General features: G+C 33.2%; 2 protein-coding genes across 7 annotated transcripts in view; one reads left to right on the forward strand and one right to left on the reverse strand.

Annotated features, from left to right (window-relative positions):
- The window catches only part of LOC124363289 (putative RNA polymerase II subunit B1 CTD phosphatase RPAP2), a 43,110-nt gene extending 38,405 nt beyond the window's left edge, over positions 1-4,705 (reverse strand). For 2 of the 4 annotated variants that reach the window (XM_046818538.1, XM_046818515.1), the window contains exon 1: positions 4,338-4,705. In XM_046818538.1, the coding sequence (XP_046674494.1) occupies positions 4,338-4,414 (77 nt within the window). In that variant the 5' untranslated portion in view covers positions 4,415-4,705. The remainder of the gene's footprint in view (positions 1-4,337) is intronic. The other 2 variants (XM_046818530.1, XM_046818522.1) reach the window with 1 other exon arrangement.
- A 4,894-nt stretch (positions 4,706-9,599) lies between these two features.
- LOC124363311 overlaps positions 9,600-24,583 on the forward strand; it is a 61,676-nt gene continuing 46,692 nt past the window's right edge. For all 3 annotated transcript variants that reach the window (XR_006922543.1, XR_006922542.1, XM_046818560.1), the window contains exon 1: positions 9,600-9,953. The gene's annotated coding sequence lies outside the window, so the exon portion shown is untranslated. The remainder of the gene's footprint in view (positions 9,954-24,583) is intronic.

Raw genomic sequence — 24,583 nt, forward strand, 5'->3', positions numbered from 1 at the left:
TCAGGGATCAGTACTTGGACCCTTACTTTTTATCATATATATCAATGACATAACATTGGCTGTTGATGCTAATACGCTTCTCTACACTGACAACACAACTTTTTCAATAGTAGTAATGACCTGAATGAACTAAAGAAATTAACCAACACCACAATAAACAAAGCATCAATATGGTTTAAAAAAAAACTGTGATTTAATGAATGAAACTAAAACTCAAAACATTTTGTTTACTTTAAAATCAATTCCCGAAAATAGTTTTAATGTTGAATTAAGTAGTGTTATTACAGTTTTGTTTTGAAAAGTTAATAGTTTATTTATTTATATCAATAGCTAGTTAAACAAGGGCAAAGGACGAGTTAATAAACAAATAAAGCAAAAGACAAATTAATAGTGTAATCAAAATTTTAGCAGCTCGTGTTGATAATAATCTTTTATGGGGACCTCACATTGATTTTCTGTCTAGTAAATTATCTAGAATTATTTTTATTGAGACTATCTTGCTGGATAAGTGAAAATTATGTTGGGACTGCATATTTTGGCTACTTTCAGTCAATTGTGAAATATTACTGTGGGGAAATAGTGCTAGAGTTCAGTAAATACTGGTGCTTCAAAAGAAAGCTGTTAGAATTGTTGGTAAAAGCTTAATATCTCTACCATTGTAAACCTGTTTTCATTAACCTAGGAATTCTTACAATAGTTCATTTATATTAGTTTAAGTTATCTGTTTACATTTTAAACAATGAGGTGTAATAAACCATACACAAACACATAATTACAACACAAGAAACAGAAATAACATTTTAATTGACTATTTTCGATTGAGTAGATCTTTGAGTAGTCATGTTGTAGTTAGCTTAAAAGTGCATAACAAATTGAACCATCTGACCTCTGAAAAATAATGTATAAAAATAAACTTAAGGAATGGGCTGTTACAAAATCCTTTCTATAATATTGATGAGTTTTTTTCTATTAACAAAATGGACTTTTAATGATTGTTTCAAGATAAACTAGTGGTATAATCAGTGTTATACTGAGCTGGACAATTAATGTCTTAAATATTATTATATACATAATATTTTTGTATTATACTTACTCAGTATTATTTAAACAATGCTATTTAGTCTGTAGCTGAATTAGACTCTGTCAATGTATGTAACATGTCTTACAATAAATAAACAAATTTATTATTATTACTGTTTTTCATACATCCCGACTATGCTGCCATAAGCCGTGCTGATGGTTGTAGGCACTTATGTCGGGCTGATACAAACTTTTATTCTTAGAAGGTCTAAATTAACAAAAACATATTTTATTTGGTCCAAATTCTCGCGATTTCAGCATTATTTTTTATTTTACGTATTCAAAAATATAGCCTAACGACTGATATCAGCAACAACCAATACAGGGTTGACTCATGATCGAAACAAGACCACATGACACCCATGAAAAATTACATACCTGTATTACTCCGTGCAAGAAAAGTATTTCCGCTTTTAATTTTCTATAACTTTGTTATTTGTCATTTGCATCCATTAAAACTTTATATTGTCTTGTTCAGAAGAATTATAGCAATAGGTTAACAACACGAAACTTGTATTTTACTGAGTCAGCCGTTAATTTCACAATTACTAAAGTAAGTAAATGTAATACTGTTTCGTTTGTTATATTTTATAAACACACATAGCAGACAGAACACGATAAGCAGATACAGTTTTTATATCGCTTATTGCAATCATTGATACTTTATATATCGTATAACAGAACTATCAATCGATATTAACCCTCCAACTGATAATAAGAAACTCCCTGAACGATACACTGGTTTTTGTCTTTTCACAGTATATTTTTAGAATATTTAAAAAAAATATGTGCTAAATGCTAAGTAGTAAGTGTTATATATAATTTTTTTGTTAGAAACCAGAGAGAAATTTAAAGTAATAAATATGCACTTATTAGAGTATTGTTTTTTATTTTATTTGTACATAAATTGAAAAATGTGCATTGCAAATGTTTTGTTTTTTAAGTTTCACTTCATGTATCTTTCACATGACTTGAGATAGTAACATACTGTAAATATACAAAATATACACAGTTTTGGGTTATTTTGAGCAATTACTTGGTCAACCCCAAAGTTTTTCATATTTTACTACGGTCATAAGGATGTTCTCAGAAAGCAAGAAACATATAATTCAAGCCCCGCAAGGCCGTCCTAAAGATTGCTGAGCGATAAGAAGGTTCAAAGTCCACGTAATAACAATACCTTGCGGGAGACGCGCGGAAGGCCAGTTGTGACAGTACCGTTATGGCTAGTGGTTCCTCCGATAATCCTTTTTAATGTGACGGGTGTGAGAACACGTTACTTAGTTTCACGGTTTGAAGTGAAAATCAGGAAAAGTTAAAAAGTTTTTTGTACGAACACGGCGTTTTGCAACGCACCAAAGTTTGCCCTCTAGAATTTGATATTTTACTGATATGTACTATCTCGAGGGATGTTTTTCTTTCGTTGACGTCAGCGCGGTCATCTAAGGTGCTCCTGAAGCCCGCGCTGATGGCCGGAGGCACTCGTCTCAACTCGATAACAACTCATTAATTTGTAGCTCGAAATTTAAGAAAAACATTGTTCATTTGGATCAAAATTCTGCTCATTTCAATATTATTTTTCATTTACATTACCTTTCCTGGGCCTAAATTATGTTTTTTTAATTTCACATACATCTCTAGATTATCGTAGTAAAATATGAAAAAGTATGGGGTTGACCAAGTAACTGCTCAGAATTACCCAGTTTTGTAGTGAACAAAAAGATTTTAACACACACACTTATTTACAACACACAAAAATTTTTTGATTAAAATATAAAGTATGTGCATCTTTTTTTGATATTACACGTATCCATATTTGTGTTTGATGAATTCTTTGGGCAAGAGGAACTATATCAGATAATGATAAGTCGTTTTCACTGTCACTATCAATTTTTACTTAACTCAACTCACATTCTACCGGTTTATTATGATCCATACTTCCTGACAACAAATCTGACAATGAAATATCATAACTTACACTTAATTTGCCGATATGTCATTTGCTAATATTTTCATCATCTAATGTTCACATACATAATTTGAACAACGAGGATCACCCATTTCACAACATAACAATCCATTATTAACAACTAGCCTTCATAATAACCTAGCAACAGTAGTAACAAAGAATGTCAAGGCCGTGCAGCGTGTCACCTGCTGCATAGTCCATCAGCTGTATGCCATATGGCACTTGGATCTATATTAACTGACAAGAAGTAATATTATGAATATGAACTATATAGAGTGAATTGGTATTTATAAGTAGAGCATTAGACTGGTGCAAGTTATGTCCTATACTTAAACGGTTTTCACAAAATTATAGTGGAAAGCTGACCGACTGCTGTGCCGTCTTTATCAGTTCTCAAGTGGTATTGATGAACGTCTGTGCAGTTGGTCATCAGTTGGAGGATTAACATATATATATATAGAACAAAAATTAAAATCACACGTTTCAAATTTATTTATTTATTTTATTTCCAACGGTAACCCATTTTTAATAGAAATAGTTTAAAAAATTACATTATGTCATAGATAATATTTTTAAAAAACCATAATCATTACACAAACAAAACATTAACGCAGATGACAGGAAAATGTCATTTAAATAATAAATAAAACGTAACAAACATCTTAAAACCGAGAAGGAGACACTAAATAGTTTTCTAAATTTAATTACCTTTTTGTATTTAAAAGAAGTTACTTATAGAACAAATTGTGTTTAGAATATGAAAATTTGTGTACAGTTGTAGCAGATGATTTTAGTTATTGTTCAAATTAATTACTATTGGTTGAATATATCAATGGGCATAACAGTTAAACATCGTTTGATAAATTTAGGAAAAAACGGGTCCACTTATCGTACTCTACCCCACATAGCCTCCATTGTTTTTTATTCACCATAATGTTATTACTTTTAATAATGGGATTTGAAATACCTTTAAAGTAATTTGGATTATGTACTTATATGGAGGATTCTTTCCTCATAATTAATGATGAATATTATCATTTGATATTATCAATCATTCCAGCGTTGGACGCTTATTATACTGCAGCCAGTATATGTTTATTAGGTGGCATGTGTGTACTATGTGAAATATATGTTGAATAACATACCAAAAAATTTCAAAATATAAATTATAGAAGTGGGTTGACCACTAGGACCTGGGTGCCACTGTAAATTGTTCAAAACTAGGTAAAATAAGTCATAAAAAAATTCATATGTAATACCCAAATCAATACAAAATGTTTTTACTTACGAAGGTTTCGATTTATTGCAGTTCTCATTAGGCCTTTTGGATTTAGGTTTGATTTTCTCACTATAGCTTTTATTCATAATAGATTTATCTTGAAACTTAGAAAGCCAAATAATGATCTAGTAAATTTACATAACCTAATTTATTTTCTTCTACAGTCTCATTTACTCCATGGAACTCACAGATAAAACAAGACTAAGAATGAATTTTAATTCAAATTTCATGAATTAAAAAGCCCTAATTTACTCCACTAATTTGACCTGGTCTTGAGTTTACTATTTGACGAATAACCTAAAATTGTTGTCACTACCTGACTCTTTGATTTACATAAAATGGAATGACACAAGTTCTGTATATTACCACATATATATAAATAAATAAAAAACATCCAACTTGTAATTAGGAAAACAGCTGACATATTCCAGCGCAGACTATACTAAAGGGTAACATACAAAACACGACAGATACTGTATCACGTATCATACTGTATCAGGGAATATTTTACAATTTACTACTCAATTTTTATAATTTAATCTCTAATATATATATATATATATATATATATATATATATATATATATATATAATATAATTCAATTATTTTGTATTCGTCCGTTTCTTTCAAATATGTGTTTAAATAATCAAACTCGGAAGACCAAATACCTGTCAAATGACTTCTATTTACATTCACTAAATTTGTATAAGTGGCAATAGCCTAATTTAATTTCAATAAACATAGAACCGCAAAAAGTACTTGCTCCGCCGGGACTCGAACCCGGATCTCTCACTTTCCTGGTGAATGTGCTACCATTACACCACAGATAAGTTTTTTGTCTATATATATAAAGGTTTAAAAACACACACACACACACACACACACACACACACACACACACACACACACACACACACACACACGTCTTCAGAATAAGACATCAGTAAATGGTGTAGCGAGAGTCTTCGGATTTGTATCACAGCACCAAGAAATTGATTTAAAAGCTATGCAGTTTCTTTACACGGTTATTGTACACTCTAATTTATTATACTATGGAGTAGTAGTTTGAAGCCGTTATAAATCTTCCATATTAAAGGTAAAAATACCAATTCGTTTGTTGACAGCGGTAGAAGTGAAGCTTAGTGAAGGGAATTCTAAATTTTGTGTTATTTCTTTTAAATTATTATTGGATTAATAATTGCTTCTTTGAGTTTTTAATATGTCACAATAAACAATGTGTAAAAATTTCAAAGAGATGTCTTCTTCTTTAATGGGGCGGCATATTGCCTTGCACTTAAGCCTCAAGGGTATTTGCGCACCCCGGAAGCACACCATGAGGCCTAAAAGTCTATGATTTCAGCAGTTCCACAAACCTCCGAAAACAACCTATCAGGTCCTTCTGGGGAAATTCATCACTCTTGTCCAGACTACCAAAGATGGCATACCGCTCCCTTGCTATTGAAGGGCAATCAAAGAGCAAGTGTTCGGCAGTTTCATCCTGCTCATCACACATTCTACAAAGCGGATCCTCCAGAAGGATGCAGTCTCTGTGAAGATGCTTCCTCAGGTGACCATGTCCCGTGGTCAGACTAACCCAAGAAGACATTGATCTATTTAGTGAGAAAAGGTCAGACGCCACTCTGGAGGAAGGTGACTATAGTACCATTCTGCTCATTCTCATGCCCAGATGCAACCTCCACCATCTCTCATGTTCAGCGCGAACCCATTTCGAGATAGCCCCTAAGGATTCACACCTTGGAATGACAGTTGAGGGCCTATCATAATTGACGCTGAGCCCCGGTTGGCCAGGGCATCAGCTCTTTCATTCCCAGGGATCTCCTTATGACCAGGAACCCAACAAACAGTCACGTCGTTGATTCTGGCAAGGGAAGAAACGACTTGATAGCAATCCCAGACAACTTTGGATTTGAACACACAAGAGTCCAGCGTCATCAGTACTGCCTGACTATCCGTGAAAACATTGATCGTCTTGCTCCTATAGCGCAGACGAAGATACTCACGACCACATTCCATAATAGCTACGACCTCCGCCTGAAAAACTGTAGGAAACGGACCAATAAGGACCATCAGCTCCCTACATGGTCTTACCCCATTATTCCAGCGAATGTGCCGCTTTTTGTTATAGAGCCGCCTGAAAACCATTCAAACTAAGCTGGTGAAAGAGGTTTTCTTCCCTCCGACCAATCGTCCCTAGGAGGTTTTACAATCCTAAAGGGTTGTCAAAGGAAAACAATTGTGTGGCATCTGATCAGAGATCATGTGCAGAGCATCCTCCTGAATCATGATGCTAATTCTACAGAGCCCACTGCTGCAGCCCTTGCTGAAGACAGTAGGCACTCCTCCTGGTCATAGCCTGAATAACAATGTCCAGGAGGCGAGGTTGTGCCAACAGTCTAGAGCTGCACCCGGTGTACTAGGAAAAGCCCAAGTGATAGCAAGGCATGCCATCCGTTGGATGCCTGCCAGACAAGCTACCGCCTTCTTGGCTTCCGTCTTTGGCCACCAGACAACAGCTCCATACATACGTTAAGAGATGTCTTGAACGAGTTTGAATACAAACATCAAGACCTAAAGTTAAAAACATGAAACTTTTGGTAATCGCAAAAACAAACCAAGATAGCCTTTATTTACAATTCCAATGTAACTTACAATAGTTAGAAGCCTACTGGACTGTAGTGATCACCCCCCTCACTTTCAGTAAGCCTTTACCTATTCTTTTGCATTATGGACTCTTTGGTCATCTCTAGGGGTGCACTGTATATGCTTTACGAGTCCGGACGTCTTCATCCTCCAGTGCAACAACAGCATTTAAACCAAAATCGCACCGCATTAGGCCTTATAAAACCTGTATTCTGCTTATGTTCCCATCATTAAATGTTAGAAGAGTATATCTACCTCCTAATTCGAAGGTTTTTCTTCCTACAAAGGTAGATTTTGGACTTATTGTCCTTAAAACACTGTTAAACGATTCATTGGCGTGTTGTGTTTTGCCATTTAGTGATTTTTGAAACAAGTCTGAATGGGACAAAGCCTGAAATGTAGGATTTATGGCCTGCATTACTGCCCGTTTGTTGTTGTAAGCGTTACTTTTTACTTGGGGTAATCTATATTTATACCAGGTGTTTGGTGGTGGAAGACATAAGCTGTGGCTGGGATTATTACGATGGAAATAAATTGCCCACACAGCTTTCTTCATTTTTTTTAAGTTATCAAAAGTATTCCTCATTGCGTTACCATAATAACTTTGCAATCTATCAATTGTTTCATCTGGCATTCTTCCATTCCTATTGATGGGTTTTCCATCAGAAAGCAAATTGTTTCCCAACTTATGCTTTAATTTTCTTAGACTCTACCCTACCTGATTTTGAATGTAGCGTACACATTCTAGTTTATCTACTTGTGTTTCTCTGTGCAGTTTATACTTTACTGCTGAATATACTTTAGAATCTCCCATCTCCGAGAAACTTTACATGCCTAACTCCATTCCATGTATAGCTTCGAGCCACTTACAAACCGCAACTGCTGAGATGGTTTCTATTCCGCCACTTGGACCTGCATAGTTTTTTACACAATGTAGTTAATGAGCAGCTGTTTTTGTATGTGTTTTGTTGCTGTTGCATCCAGTATAGTAATTTTTCATTACTTTTTTATCCAATACTTTACCAGTATCAACACTTGTGATTGTGCAAATGAATTTTTGGAAATAAATCCTGTTTTCTGCCATGTATACAATCATAGGCTACAGCAATGTCTCTAGAACCATTTATTCTCTTCTAGTTTTATACCAGGGAAATAAATCATCAAACTATACTGACCTTCTTTCAAGTTTTTCCTTGTCCCAATTGGAAGGAGTTGTAAGCCTAGGCCTATTTGGTTCCAAAAGTTTTCTCTCACATTCCTGGTTTAAATCTACATTTCCTGCAAACTTGCTTTTCTTCCATTACGTTCAGTATAATATGCCTTTTCTAGCAGTATATTTTTAGAGAAAGAACCATAACGATATTAAAATAGCAATTGAATACAACTTCCATCGTTCCACAACACTAAAACTAGGCATATAACCTTTCACAATGGTTTTTTATTTATGTCAGATCACGCTACCTTTTCAATTAATCTTCCCACTCTGCATCTTCATGAGCAAAAACGCAGATGCAGGGTTATTAGTTAAATGTCAAAAGTAACAACTTCGTACACAGTTCCTTTCAGGAAGAAACGTACTTCCAACACCTAAAATAAAAAAAAGTTTTAGCGTTTAGCCCCCTTAATTCATATCTATATGGTCTCTATTTTCGACAAGAGAATGCTACAAATTACTATTAACACAGTACAGTCCTCCTCCGTAGACTAATGGATATAGTCTCGGCTCTCTAACTGAGAGATCACGGGTTCAAATCCCGGGGAAGTCCAATCAGGCATAGACATGATTGATAGAGTACTATGCAAAATAAATACCAGTGTAATAAATCAGAGTACTTTGCAAATAAAATACTTGTATAATAAATCAGAGTACATCGAAGCCAGCATAGCTTAAAGCTGATACCTAAAAAGAGATAAAAAAACAGCACAATTCCCGATCTTCACATGGAAAACATGTATACAACATGTCACCGTAAATTTAACTCTGATAAGGTTATATTCTTACTGTTATAGGATTTATAGATATTATATTGTAAGCCTTGTTTTGTTGTTGGGTATAGTAAGAAACACGTTTATATCATACTGTAAATTTATTGAATTTTAATAAAGTAATTCACTTGACAGTTGAGTTTAAAGCAAACATAACAATCTTACAAAGTTTGATGATTTTATCTTCAACGCACTCTAACTTTTTTTTATATATGCATGAAGTTAGGATATGAAGATAAGGTACTTTTGTACCTACGCTATTTGACCTTTCATATTTATAATAAGTGCGTACGTATTTACTTACGTATGCATAGCTTAATATAAAATACAGAATAGGGAAAGTGTGGCTTTCTTCTCACCGAGATAGCTTTCTTTTGGGAGGCACAAAACAAGACCTAATCTTTATACTAACATGTAATTTCCACAGTAAGTCCAATAAAGCCTGTTATTTTTAATAGTTTAGTTTTTTCAAGTCTCCAATAAGAAAAACCCTTCTAAAAATAGTGATCTCCTGATAATACTAAAGTACCGAAGACTAAAAGAACATTTTGTGTGATGGTTCTTTGTGATGTGTTTGTTGTTATTGTAATTTTACACGTTCTTTTTAGATAGGTATAATTTAATTAAAGGAAATATAGCGTTGTATCCGGTTTTTTAAATTTATATTTGAGCAGTAAACATGTCGAAATCAAAGAGTATTGAGTTAGATTGCATGAACTGATTCCGAATGGGACTGAACATAACAAACAGCGACGTGATCTCCAGCTCTATGTAGGTGTAATTTTTTGCACTTGTGGCTGTATGTGTTCAACATTGTGTTGTAAATGGATACTGTGAATCTGTGAGTATGGAGTAGAACTGAGCTAAGTTGATGGCGTTGTGGTTCAATTTCTGTAGAGAAATGTGTATTGGATTGGTGTTAAGAATATGTTATTGGTAGGGTTTTAAACGGTGTTTCAATTTTCTTCTCAAGGCAGGTATGATAAATGGGACCTTGCTGCTAAATTTAGAATTAGTTGTATTGATTCTGTGAGTTATTGATGGGAGCTCCTTGGATTTTGGTACTTTATTGCTGTTATTAAACCTTAACTAATTTTGTATGATTACAACATGGAGAAAGAAACTTGTTAATTCACAATTATATAATTGTTTCAACTCTTTTTATTTCTTAATGGGAAGGTAGTAAAGATACAGTAACAATTAGTTTTATATGTATGTTTTCCTCTTGAAATGTAACATAACCTATGGATATTTCCAAGGTTGACTTGATTTGGGCTGTGAAGTTGGATCCAATATTTTTCTTTAAAAAGTGTATCTTGTTTAAAATCACAGTTTTTTAGGTGATTAATAAAATATTTTCGTAATTGACAGGGACATTGCTGTCCTTTGTGTAATTTACCAAGTAGGCTATATATGCTATTGAATAGCCTAGCCTATAATTAAGTAATGACTGTGTTTAATTGTCTGCAGGGGTATATCTTAGGCATAGTCTTGTTCTTACTTGTGAAAGTAATAAATCTGTTATTGATTCTTATGTATTATTATCATTAGATTACCTCCTTGGCTAAAAATATCTCTGTGAACAAAGAGGCTTAGTAATTAAAAATTGTTACAAGAAGAATTGTTAAGAAGAAGAATAAATTTGTTGTGTATTTTCTTATTTGATGATTATTTATGACAACAATTAATTCTGAATTTTATTTAATTCATAAATTTAACCTTCCAATATGCCTAGTCCTAATTGTCCTAATTGTGAAAGTAACGGCTGGAGCGCTAAATACGAATTTTGTGTTATTAACCCTTTGAGCTCCAGCCGCCGGTATATCGTCGGTAAATTTCACTGTCTAAAAACCCCAGGCCGACGATATTCCGGCGGTAAAAATAGTGCGAGATACCCCAGCCGACGATATGTCGTCGGCATGATATAAGTTATTATAAATGGCTCTTAAGTGTTTAATTTTAGCGACACCAGTGGTTTTAGAACTTAATAATTTTATTTTTATACATATACAATATGATTTCATGGTCAAATGTTACTAAATAATATTTACATTACTCCTAAAGAAAGAGTAAGAAGATCATCTGTTACTAAGAACAACATCTGCATCTGCTGTGACATTGTTTACGTTTAGTAGACTGTGTTGTGTTGTTCCACTTCTGCGTTTATTTTGATGTTCGTTCTGTTTGTGTGAGTTGTCAGTTCTATTATTGTTTCGGTACTTTTAGTATGAATTATTGTTTTATTTTGTAAATAATGGGTGACTCAAACCGGTACTTTGGGATTATACCGACCACACCAGTATGAAGAACACAAAAATATAAATTTATAGAAACAAACATGATAGAACGAAAAAAACAACTCTGTAATTACAAAATTACAAGCATTTCCAGGTATTGTGATCGGTATTGTTGTCGCTGTTATCTTATCTTTCTCGAAAATCCCGATTACGGCAGGCCGCACGGCATCACATGATTTGCAAGGTACATAATTGCCTTTCCATTAAAATTCAATTTATATTTCTGATCAGCCCCTCTAGAATTTGATATTTAACTGATAGGTACTATCTCGAGGGATGTTTTTCTTTCGTTGACATCAGCGCGTGTGCTGCCGAAGCCCGCGCTGATGGCCGGAGGCACTCGCATTTTGGGTGGCGGAATGTGATCAAGAATAAAAACAAGTTTTGAGTGTTTTTTCAATAAAGAGTTTAGTTTTAGTTTGGTAATGTTTGTTTTTGTTGAATTTTTGTGTTTGGAGAAATGTAGAGGTAAAACACGGAAGTACAAGAAAGCGACGCGACTCTGCAATCACGTTATCTACTAGATCGCTCGACTTTGACCTCTGTCTGAGGATGGGGAGGGGTTTGCGATAAGACAATTCCTGTTTTATATTGACGAAATATTGTTTTAGGCTAATCTAGTAATCAGTAGAAGCGAAAAGTCAAATAACGATTCATGTCTGGGTGTGGTCGGTATAATCCCAAAGTACCCTCTAACCTAGCAGAACATTCAAGTGACATTGACAGACAATTGAATATTGACTTTTCAGATGACGATTCAGTATTATCTGATATTTTTGACGATGATAGTGACCTTAATCCGACGTATGATCCTAAATATGATAGTGACAATGGCAGAAATGTAGGCCTATTTAGTGCTAAAGACTTAACACCTGAGATACCATCTACATCAGCTCAGAATAATGTTACACAACCTAGGCCTAGTACGTCACAGGTTTTGTGTCATTAAAAAAAAATATTTTACAAAATATTTATTATTGAACTAATCTGTCTGACAATTTTTTTGCATGTTTGCAATAACATGACAAATGAAATAAAATTATTTCCCACTGGTTAATTTTTCCTTGTTTTATTTCTAAAAAATGTTAAATGTACTTTTTCTTTTTTTTAGTTTGCATATATGCGTTATTTTACATATATAAAAGTACATAAACATTTTTTAGCCCTTATTGAATTTTTTATTTGTAAAGTACCTTACTTCCAACATTTTAATGTATTATTTAGGCCATTAGCTAGTATATTAGTGATGGTATGATTTTTAAAATGAAATCGTACAAAATCACTGAAAAGGCCTTGGGGTTTTTAGACAGTTACTTGCAAAACTAGACTTGGTAAAAATTTGCACAAAGTATATTTTTAGGTCCGGGGCTCAAAGGGTTAAACTATTGGAATCATCCTACAGAACAAAACAATATATACTTGATGGGGTGGAAATTAGAACGAAGTTGTAAAACATAAAAAATGGAACAACTGTTCACATGTGGAGCAGGCATCACATGACCTTTTGTGACCGTGATTCAACCACGTGATGACGTCATCGGAAGCGTTGCTATCTGTGGTAACCTAAATAAAAAGTTATACTGAAATGAGCACAATTTAGACCCAAATAAACAATGATTTTCTTAATTTCGAGTTACAAATTATATTAATTGTTATCAGGTTGAGATAAGTGCCTCCGGCCGTTCGCGCTGGCTGCGGCCTGCCCCGCACTGATGTCAACGAAAGGAAAACATCCTTCGAGATAGTACCTATCATTAAAATATCAAATTCTAGAAGGGCTGATCAGAAATATAAATTGAAATATAATGCAATGGCAATTATGTAAAGTATAAAAAACTTAATATATCATGAAAAACCCTAATATATATATATACAGGGTGTATATTATGTCTGGAAAACACCCAAATATATCCTTTAATAATTTAAATATAAATTTGAAACCTCTTACAGTTGTGATAGAGATTGGGCATCTACTTTTTGGAACAATGTTTTGTTATGTCACACCAACGGGGGACGTCCTGCCGAGGGTATCGTGAATATTCTAATGGAAGCCTATACCTTGTGATACATAATTTTAAAGGTAATAGCTTACTGAATTGAATGCCACAAACCGCATCTCAAGGGGAATTATTCTATCAGAAAATAGAGCATTTTTAGTATTGAAAATTTACTGATGTTCAACAATGTAATTTTAACATGGTTCTTGCCACAAAATGTGTTACACTAATTTTTTTAGCATTTTTTTAAATGTTCAATTAAATAAAACAAAAATTTCATTTTAAGCTGGTTCTATTAGCACAAATTTGCCAGTTTTTATTACAGTACAATTATGGAAATACTTATGTTATTGATTTTCTTATTACAAATAAAAAATAATGTATGCTGTTAGAAAAGTACTTACAACAAACGTTTTACCTGCATTTGGTGTCAAAGCAATTGTTCGAAACTGTGTTCCTTCTACGGTTTGACAATGAGCCAATCTTGTGTAAAATGATTCGACAGAGTTGCCTAACATTTCTTCAGTTATCAAAGCAATCTCCTCTATAATCCTGTTTCTTAGGTCTTCCAAATTATGAGGCTTTCTTCTATAAACATTGGATTTTTAAATGACCCCATAGGAAATAATCGATTGGTGACAAATCCGGAGATCTTGGAGGCCATTCGATTTCTCCTCTTCGGCCAATCCATTTATGAGGAAACCTTAAATCCAAATACTCTCTTACCTGTCTCCCATAATGGGGTGGAGCACCATCCTGCTGAAACCATACATTATCAAAGTATTTCTCCTGATGCAATTTGAATAGCTGGGATTATTTCATTTTGGAGCATATTGTAGTAAAGTTCGGCATTTAAATTTCCATTGATGAAAAAGGGTCCAACAATTTTGTTACCTAAAATTCCCACACCATACGTTCAGTTTTTGTGGTTGCTGTGAATGGGACTCAGTAATCCAATATGGGTTTTCACTAACCCAGTAACGGCAATTGTGCCTGTTAACATTGCCATTTAGGAAAAAAGTTGCCTCATCAGAAAATAGTATGTTGGTCAGAAAATCTCTATTGTCATCACATTTGCGCATCACAAGTTCACAAAACTCAACTCTTCTGTCGTAATCATCCTCACTTAACTGTTGGACTAAATGAACTTTAAATGGTTTGTATTTATTAATTTTCAAAATCTTACTCACAGACATAGGGTGCATATCATGTTGCTGTGCAGCTTTTCTGAGCGATGTATGTGGGTCTTCAATAAATGTTTGCAAAACATCTAGTGCATGTTCTTCATCTGTTGCAGATTGTATCCTACCGACTTTGGCCGATTACGTACACTCCCTGTCATTTCAAAACGCTCAATAGTTTTTTGATATTGTTGAAACACTTATGGGATTCCTTTCTGGGAAAGTGTCATTAAACAAATTACAAACTTCCCGATAAGATCTTTGACGATCGCCATATCCTCGCATCATCAACAGAGTAATTCGTTCTCTTTCAGACAATTCCATTTAAAATGCCAAATAAAAACTGAACTACTGTAATTAGATAACTTGTTGACAGCAATGCTTCAGAGACACTGATTAACTCGACAGGAATGATATGACCTTTGTCCATTTGTAATTCCCAAGCTTAGACCTCTCTAGTGAAAAGCTCCATGCTCAACAAACTGGAAACCTGTAGACCAGATGATTAATAACACAATAATGTTTTCTCATAGGCTAGTGGACCTTTGTCTCTTTAAACCTTCCTGCTGACTGGAAAAACACCAAGTACAGATTCATAAGTAATCAGAGAAAGTGACTCATAAGTTTTATTTCATTGTAATAAAAACTGGTAAATTTGTACTAATGAAACCAGCTTAAAAATAAATTGTTTATTTTATTTTAATTGAACATTTAAAAAAATGCTAAAAAATTAGTGTAACACATTTTGTGGCAAGAACCCATGTTAAAATTACATTGTTGAACATCAGTAAATTTTCAATACTAAAAATTGCTCTATTTTCTGATAAAATAAATTCCTTTGAGATGCGGTTTGTGGCATTCAATTCAGTAAGCTATTACCTTTAAAATTATGTATCACAAGGTATAGGCTTCCATTAAGAATATTCACGATACCCTCGGCAGGACGTCCCCCGTTGGTGTGACATAACAAAACATTGTTCCAAAAAGTAGATGCCCAATCTCTATCACACGATTGTAAGAGGTTTCAAATTTATATTTAAATTATTAAAGGATATATTTGGGTGTTTCCAGACATAATATACACCCTGTATATATATATAATATATATATATATATATATATATATATATATATATATATAAATGGACATTAATAGAGAACACTTACCATTAGTGTGTTCCACAGAATGTGCAGAAACGCCAAACTCCAACGAAATATAGCGTTGTCTCTGTGGCTTCAAATGCAACTATATGGTCACCAAACCTCTATATGTCTAAGCGCATTCTTTCAAAAAAGGAACCTGCCTGGGCCAGTTAAAAAAAATTACTACATTTAAAACCTTTTTTACTACTTTTACGAATTTTTCTGTCGCAACCAAACATCAAAGTGTCCTGGTTTAAAAACTATGCGACCGCACGATGAACAAATACACTCATCCATTGTAAAAAATTCCATGTTTTATTAAAAAGAAAATCTCGTTTTGGTCAAAACGTAAACTCTTAACATGCTCGACAAAACACTCTGACACAAACAATTCACTACTATTCGTTGAACTAGTGGATGGTTGATCCATGATTGTCACGCACTTACTTGATCCAAACTACAGGATACGTTGTGAAGCACTGACTTCTGCCCTGGAGCGCTCAGATAACGGATATGCTATCAGTTCCGGCGGCAGATAATATTTACAGATATCCAGATACAGCACACAAACAGAACATTAAAACATTCAAAACTTAACTATTTATGAATATATCCCCTAAAACTGTGTTATTTGTCATTTGCACCCACTAAAAGCATATATATTTTTGTTCAGGAGGATGAGCAGAATACGTTGATAACGTCAAATTCGTGATTTGCCAGGTCGGCCTTTAACCTCATAATTGCTAAATAGAAGAAAAGATTATAGTAACCAAAATATAGGGAAAGACATTAATAAGTGGCCTACACTATCCTATTGTTATTATTGAAGGATTCGATTTATTATATAACTTCGATGTTATATAATAATCATATACAACAAGATTATAATATACTAACAACAACAATAGTATATTAAAATTTTTTTAAACATAAATTTAACAATAGCATTTCTAAATAACAAAACCAATTATGGCCTCTTAAGATCTACATAGCATATCAGTAAACTAAGAGTAATTGTAAACTTAATTGCCGGAGTGAAAAAAACAAGTTTCACATTATTAACCTATTTCTATTGTCTTGAACAGAACAATATTTGTTTTCAAGGTTTGCAAATGACGAATATCAAAGTTATAGAATATTAAAAGCGGAAATTCTTTTATTACGCTGAGTAATATTTTATGTTCTGCGGGCATCATGTGGTCTTGTTTCTGTTTATTGTTCACACTAAAAATTATTGTAACTAACAAGTAAAATCATATATTAACTTAATGTATTATAATATAGAATTATTCATTTAGATGAAAACAATAAAACTGTTCGATAAAAACAACCGAATAACGAGTGTATACCATTTATTATAGTCTACCTAACAATAGACCTTATTATTATGCTTATTCATTTAGACAGCCTAATTCTTTTGCCTGGCTTTTAACTCTACAACTGGCAGTCACCTGATTATCAGTAGAAATTAATGTTTCTGTAGTGGCAGTCGCCTGAAAATCAGTCATTTGACACTTGCTCGTTTGACATTTGTTATAATCAATACACAAACTAAACTGCCATGATTCATATACCACTAGAATCAGAAATAGTTGCTGATTTGATCGATGTATTTTGTTTTGTTTTGTTAGCAGCCATGATATAACTATGATGTATTGAAAACGAGTTGTTTGTAAACAGTCGGCCGTTGTTGTTGTATTGGTACCCGGTCGCGTTATTCTTGTCCATCTAAAACATAAGTTTATTAGATGAAATAAGTGTTTTTATGTAATAAGTATGTTTATTTATGCGTATAAATTCTCGTAGATTGTGTTTTATGATGTTATGAAGAAATATATGTGAAAAAAAGATATTAGTGAGCCATTGTAATCTAGGCTATGTGCAGTGTTGTGATCGTTTTAGTTAGCTTTAGATCATTTTAATATGCGATGATCATGATATAAAGCTTCTTTATTTATTTTTATATTTAATATTTTTATTTTGTAGAGCATGTTTTGTTCTATATTTTAGAGTATTTTATGAATTTTTCGAGTAATAAATAAGGTTTTGATGAATTTTATAACACAGTCGTAGCCATAGCAACGAATTCAGCCGTTTTGTACTTTCTTCAGTTTAGAGTATTTCATACAGTAATTGTTTTAATAAAAAAATGTAGTAAACTAGACATTTTCTAAAACTATATAAAATTTTCAACATTTTGGGTATTTTGGAAATATTTTTTTCACACAATATGTCTTTTATAGGTGCACCCCCACCACTTTTACATAAATTTTTTTTATTTAAAAAAAATAAACTTAGTAAAAGAGTGATAAATTTTTTTTATTTTGGGGTTTTCATTTGCATTACTAAAAAGTAAATTTCCTTGTGAAAAAAATGATATACAACACATATAGGTTTATAATCAAATTATATTTAAAAAAATTAAAAACCGATACTACTGCAAAACACCTCAAAATGGCCTGCCACTTGAGGACATTTCAACTGCCAGCTCGAGGGTTAAACAGTTGGTACCGTTACCAAGTCAATAAGTAATAAGTATTTTATGCCTATTTTTGTATATAATTAGACTCGGTATAATGAATGGCAACCACCAAAATCGAATTTTTGATATTGTTTGAATGTCTAATCTACCGAAACTAAAATGTCAAACCAAATTTGGTTTTAGGTATTGTATTTCAAATTAAAGTGTAGTTGAGCTTGTTTTTTTATATATAAAAATAGTAGATAAATTTAATGATGAGTAAAACTGGTTCTTATTCACACTATTTACATTAGCGTGACCATGGAAAATGGACTTCTTTTTCATGGGTTGGGCATTTATAGCCAAGTATTATTATCACAGGTGTATATGAACTGGGGGGAAAGTATATTATTGTATTATATTGATGCCTTTAGGACATTATTGCGTTAAGGAGCAGGGGCATCACGTGATCTGGGATTCGACTTTTGCAAGCTCGAGTTAATTTTTTTGTCTAAAAGAGCAAGCAGTGCGCAGGCATCGTTGACAGGATTAACGTATTCCATACTAGTCTTTACGAATTGCTTCCACGTGAGATACCGAACATCAAACAGAAAGGTGTGCCATTACCGCTACTGAACTAGGAGGTTAAGAATAGGCGCGGAGGAACAACAATAGTTCAAAATGGCGTCCCTTCTTTATTTGAGAAGGCACGGAGTAATACCAAACTCTCAAATGGATAGTGTTGCCAGAGGTACGATAATTATCGTAAAGGTAATTTCATTGATTTTATGTGCCGGTAAGATACACGATGGGTAGTTATTATCATACTATGAAAGATTTTTGACAAATTTATACACCTTTGGCTATGCCCCCAGGCCTCTTGAGAGGTGGTGTTATTAAATTCTGGGATAAGAGGAATTGGGTAATATTTAATTTCAGAGATGAGGTTTCCAAATTTTAAGTTCACAGCTGATTTGTTTTGAGAATCGTATGGGTCGTAATGCTTCGCTAATGCTCAGATAGAGGTGTGATACGCAAAAAACATTAATGGATTTCGTAGATAAAAATAATCTTAATTTTATAAAAAATTCAGATTACAGTAGGCAGTTGTAATAAATTTAATCCTGAAAACAGAAATATATATAACGTTAGAATGTTTTACAAGTAATTTTGCTAAAGGTTTCTACATTTTTAGGGAAAAGTGAAAAGTTGAATTTTTGAGACATTTTACTGTTTTTTGTAATGCAATTATAAAACTAAATACATGTGTTAAGTTGTCTTTTTATTATCTGTTAATGCTAGCAACACGCAGGCTTACGATTGGTGTAGTCTAAAATTGTATTTGACCCCTAATATAACCAGTAGATCTTTAACCGGAGAATACAGGGCGTCATACTTTGCGCTGGTGGAACAACTAGGTTGTAACAACTTTTAATGATGGACACTTGGAGGGTTAAAACAATACATTAGACTTTGTATATTAATAAATATATGTATGAAAAATGCTTACTCTAAGTATAGAAACCTCTCAAAATTTATGAAAAATTACCATCTGGATTAATATAGGTGTTAATTTTATGATATTATTTAAATTATAAGAAGTTAGGCCAGACACAAAAACATGTTATGTCCCTATCTATTATGACAGTATTGGAGTTAAAGTCTCACTTTCCTTGGTAAAAATATTGTACAAAGCACATTTTGACCAATGAAAACAGTAAAATTATGGTTATTATACATTCATATTGACTGTTTGGTATTCTAAATTTTTTTCCTATGTACTAATTCTACTAATGCTTTGACTTCAATAGAATTATTTGAATTATCTAATGGAGATAGAGCAAACACCCACCGGAAATTTGTGTAGATCACAAAAAATTTTTGCAGATCACTTCCATTTGTTTGGCCTCTATGAGGCTTGGAATGTAAATTTGACCTGAAAATCACTGGAATTTCAAATATGTGGGTGGGCCTTTTGTGTCCAAACCTTAAGAGATTTTATGTCGTAACCTCACGAGATACTGGTAAAAGTCACTGGACCTTTTTTGTAGTTCACTTCGCTCCCCCACCAATTTTTTGTCAGACTCAAGCTAGTTTCTATTGTTTTGGTATTTATTGAGCTTTGAAAAAAGACCTGCACTGGTGTAACAAGTTTCACTAATGTTGCATGCAAAATTTTTAAGATTTGTGTTTTGTGTCCGATAGTAAAAATTGTGTCTAAACGGACACAAGATCTCTTGCGAGCGCTGCTGCAACCAGTGTCTGTCTGTTGTTTGCAAAAACTGGAGATCAGTGTCGGCTATTAAAATTTCAATTAAAAAAACATTACAGAAATACACAGCCGTTTGTGAACAGACTTCGTATTGACTCCCGCAACAACTAGCGATACAACTGTAGCAAGTTGTACAAGTACAACAGTTCTCGTGAGTAAAATTGCTTATCTTGTTCACATTACGCGACAGTAGTCTAATTCTCTCGCAACTTGACTGGCCGTTGTAAACGCAGCTTATGTTGTCGCTAATCTAGACAACAGGCGGCTAGCCGAACGAATCAACCAAGCATGTCACTTTTCGTTATCAGGGCGGGATTGTTTGGACGACGGCTGGAAATTCTGTCTGTTCTCTGATCAACTGTTTACCTGAACAATTTCGCCACACGTGATGATTGGTCGGACAATTTGAACTGTAGAGGTAATGTTCTATACTGGTGTCTATGTACTTATTCTACAGATTGCGAACTTCCGTAGCTGATAACTCTCTGATGTATTGGCCGTCAGTGTGAATTATATCTATACTTTCGCTGAACTCTAACCGGGGCTACCGCTAACAATGAGAATCAGGAAAAGCGTGCATTATGCATGAATTCCGGACTCCAGGAAACTTGCGTGAAATTTACTAGGGATGGGTCGTTAGCCGATACTCAATACCGCGGCTCTTTTCACTCAATTCCGATACCAACAGAAGTGATTAAATACGCTATCATAAAAAATCATGATTTCACAATATCCTAGTGATATGGAGAAGCTGAATCTCGAATCCAAAAATAATTCTATTTGTGGACAACTACTGATCAGCAGTAAGCAATTACTGATTACTAATAAGTTTTGTGCTTTCCATATGAAAAATGTAGATTATATAATGAAATTAACAAACTACTATAGTTTTAGTAGTATTTTAGTTAGAATTAGTATTTGTTATATATATTTTGACGCATCGTCGAGATTCTGCTTTTTCTATTTGTTTACAAAAACTATCGTCAGTATGCAAATTACCGATAGGTAAAACGTGTTTTTGTTGTTCTTTGTTCATAAAAACTATTTAGAAACATAGTAACAAAATAATGTGATTTATAATATAATATATTGATGTTCATATTTCTATGCCAATATTTGTCAACACCATCTTGTCTGCTGGCTCTATGCGCGGACATTAGCTGCTCAGCGGAAAACAAGCAATCGTTAATTTTAAATTTATCTATACTTCATACTTTGTGATGTTGTACTAAATGGATTCTCTATAAATGTAAATATATTCATACATTTTTACGTACATGAAATATGTTCTGGAAGCTCATTTTATAATCTACAGGTTCTATTATTTAAAAGGAAAAGGTAGAGAGGTTATGACTGAATCTCTGCAAATTACTTTGAAGTATTGTGGTATTCTTAGGCTTGCTCTCCCCTCCCCAAAGGATTAATTAATTAAGTAGAGTTCTGATGAAGTGTCAGATGGACAGACCTTGTGTATCGCCGAAATCATTGTCATGTACCAAAAGTTTGTCCACCGCAAACCTCTGACCTGTAACTGCAGTCTGCCCCACAGTAGCGCTGTGTTGGTATTTATTTGTTATCTTTGTTTTTTCTGTATTGGTTACATGTATTTTCCAAACATCACAGAAAGGAAAGTTATTAGGTATACACTATGTTATATTGACACAGAGATAAAAACTAAGGAGATTAAAATAGGTGATAGCAATAAATCATCACTGAATTTCTCGCATTTTGCTAGCACCGTGTATTGCTTGCAAATACAAGTGGTTGCGATAAACCGTCACCGTTGCGCTCGGCGTAAGGGTTAAATACAGTATTACAGTTGTTTATTTGGCTTGAATATATACTTGAGAATCTGAAATTTTCGACCAGGATAATTGAGAATTTGAAAAGAGGTTTTGAGTGGCCACCATGTAATTTGATTCTTGTCAGAATCAAGCTTTCGGCAGTTACAAAGTCTGACAGTGTAAAATTAAATCTCTGCCATTTAAAGTTTTTTGGGGGTCTAAAAATAAAAATATTAGGTTTTTAAACTTTTACTGGTGATTTTATGGCAAAAGTCAGTCCCCGTGTGTAAAATATCAAGTTTCTAGCTCTTCTAGAAGTATGTTAGAATTTTTATATACATGTATGAGTGAGTTACACATGCGGTTTATAGTATTTTTATATATATATATATATATATATATATATATATATATATATTTTTTTTCATAAATCAAATAATAATTATTTATAAAAAGTAGTTCATAAATAAAAGAAAGTTGTAAAACTCTTTAATGGCTTTTGGTTCAATCAATCAATCATCTTTATTTACAGTAACATTAAGAAACGTATTGACGTCAAAAATATTTTACAATCAGTACAAACCAGTTAATTGCAAGTTATTTTTTTTTATAAAACCTCTAAAATACCAAAGGAATTTTGGGCTAGTACCCTGAAAAAATGTCTAGTAGTGTAATAGTAGGGCAGCTTGAGAAGCTAAATTTGCAGTTACTAAAGCGTCATCTGAAACTATTGGATTGCAAGGATTAGGCTCTAAAACAAAAAAAGTTAATTTTAAATTTGCCATTTCAGTGGGGAGGTGAGCATGTACAAATTTTCATATATATATATATATATATATGTACATATATATATGTGTGTGTATATATATATATATATATATATATATATATATATATATATATACACACACATATATATATGTACGATTCTATCATTTATTGATATAGATACAAAAATATTAAAAATAAGTATCTTAATCTTCATCTTCAGAGTTTGTTTCCACTTTCTCAATTTCTTCACGTCATCTTGTGTTTCTGTAAGCAAGAATGGTTATGAATTTTACAATTTTGTATTTATTTTATATCACACAATACTATAGTATTAAAAGTGAAACGTATCTAAATGTAAAGTATCTCCTAAAATTTCAGGTGTTGTGACGATATCTTCGTATGCTTCTGGAAGTTGGTTATCAACAAACCAAGTCGGTTCTAATTTTCCATTTACATTTTATTCATCCACAGTTTGTTGGTGACATCCCAGTAATGACACGATAGTGCGAATTTCTTTCTGTTGTAATTTCATTTTGCCTTTGAAAATCGGACAGTATATTTGTAGCTGTAAAAATTTTGCAACACTGGGCATGATGGCCACTGTTTAAAGATGTTTCATAAGAAATTTCGACTGTAGCATAAGCGTTGTAAAATTTTCTTCAAAATAGTTATTCATTTTTTTGAAGTTTCCTGTGTACACTTTTTAATTATTTCACATGTCTCTTCTCCACAAAATACACATTTGATACTTGATGCATATAAAACTTGTTGCATTAAATTCAAAAAAATTGTTTTAAGACAACAAACAAATCAAAGCGTCATTTCAAAAGTTGCCAGATTCAATTGTGTAAGTTTACAACAGCAAACATGTATTATTGTGGTCACCTGAATGGCATCATGGCGGCAGTCAGTAGCGTGGAGATGGTGTGTGAGAGAGAGAGAAGGAAAGGACGAGGAGTGGGAAATACTGTTTTCAGAAGCTGCACGTTCCACACTTTATTTATGGTTTTAGCTACATTGCCCCATAAAAATCATCAGATTTTATTTTTTTTCGTAATCCTTAAAGGATTTCCTTCAAAATAGAAAAAAATCAACCGCGCTCGGGTATTTCAATATGACTGTTTTTACAACTTTGTGACTCGCCCATTCCCTTACGCCACGCTCAAATTGTCAGATTATTGAAATATACACTATTCTTCATGTACTTAACTTTTTACCTTGTCTTAATCTAATGTGCTTGTCTCTATATTAAGGGTTCATATATGGTAGATGTACATTACAGGGTACAAAGTTTCTCCCCATATGATTTTCTGACGTGCTCAGGTAACACGCAAAATCCCCATTTGTGCTCTCCTAGTATTGATAACTATTTATGGCTTAGTAAGTAACTTTTCTAGCGAAACTCACAGGCAATTCTGAGCTATTACTAAATAAACTTCAGTTTGATTTTTACCAACATTTTTAAATAAGCTTTCTAATACTACAACCACAAGCTAAGAAAATAAAACAAAACTAAATGCTGCAAACATGCATTGATACTGCAGTAATTGATAACGTTCAAAGTCCACATGTCACAGCTCAGCACTATGTGCTTGCATAGCATTATCTTATCTTGAACAACAAGATCAGTTTAATTTAGCAGGATTTACATAAAATATAATACAAGAAATTAAAGTATGCAGTTACTATAAAGTTTTACAC

This window comes from Homalodisca vitripennis, chromosome 1, assembly GCF_021130785.1.
Source record: "Homalodisca vitripennis isolate AUS2020 chromosome 1, UT_GWSS_2.1, whole genome shotgun sequence".
Taxonomy (NCBI): Eukaryota; Metazoa; Arthropoda; class Insecta; order Hemiptera; family Cicadellidae; genus Homalodisca; species Homalodisca vitripennis.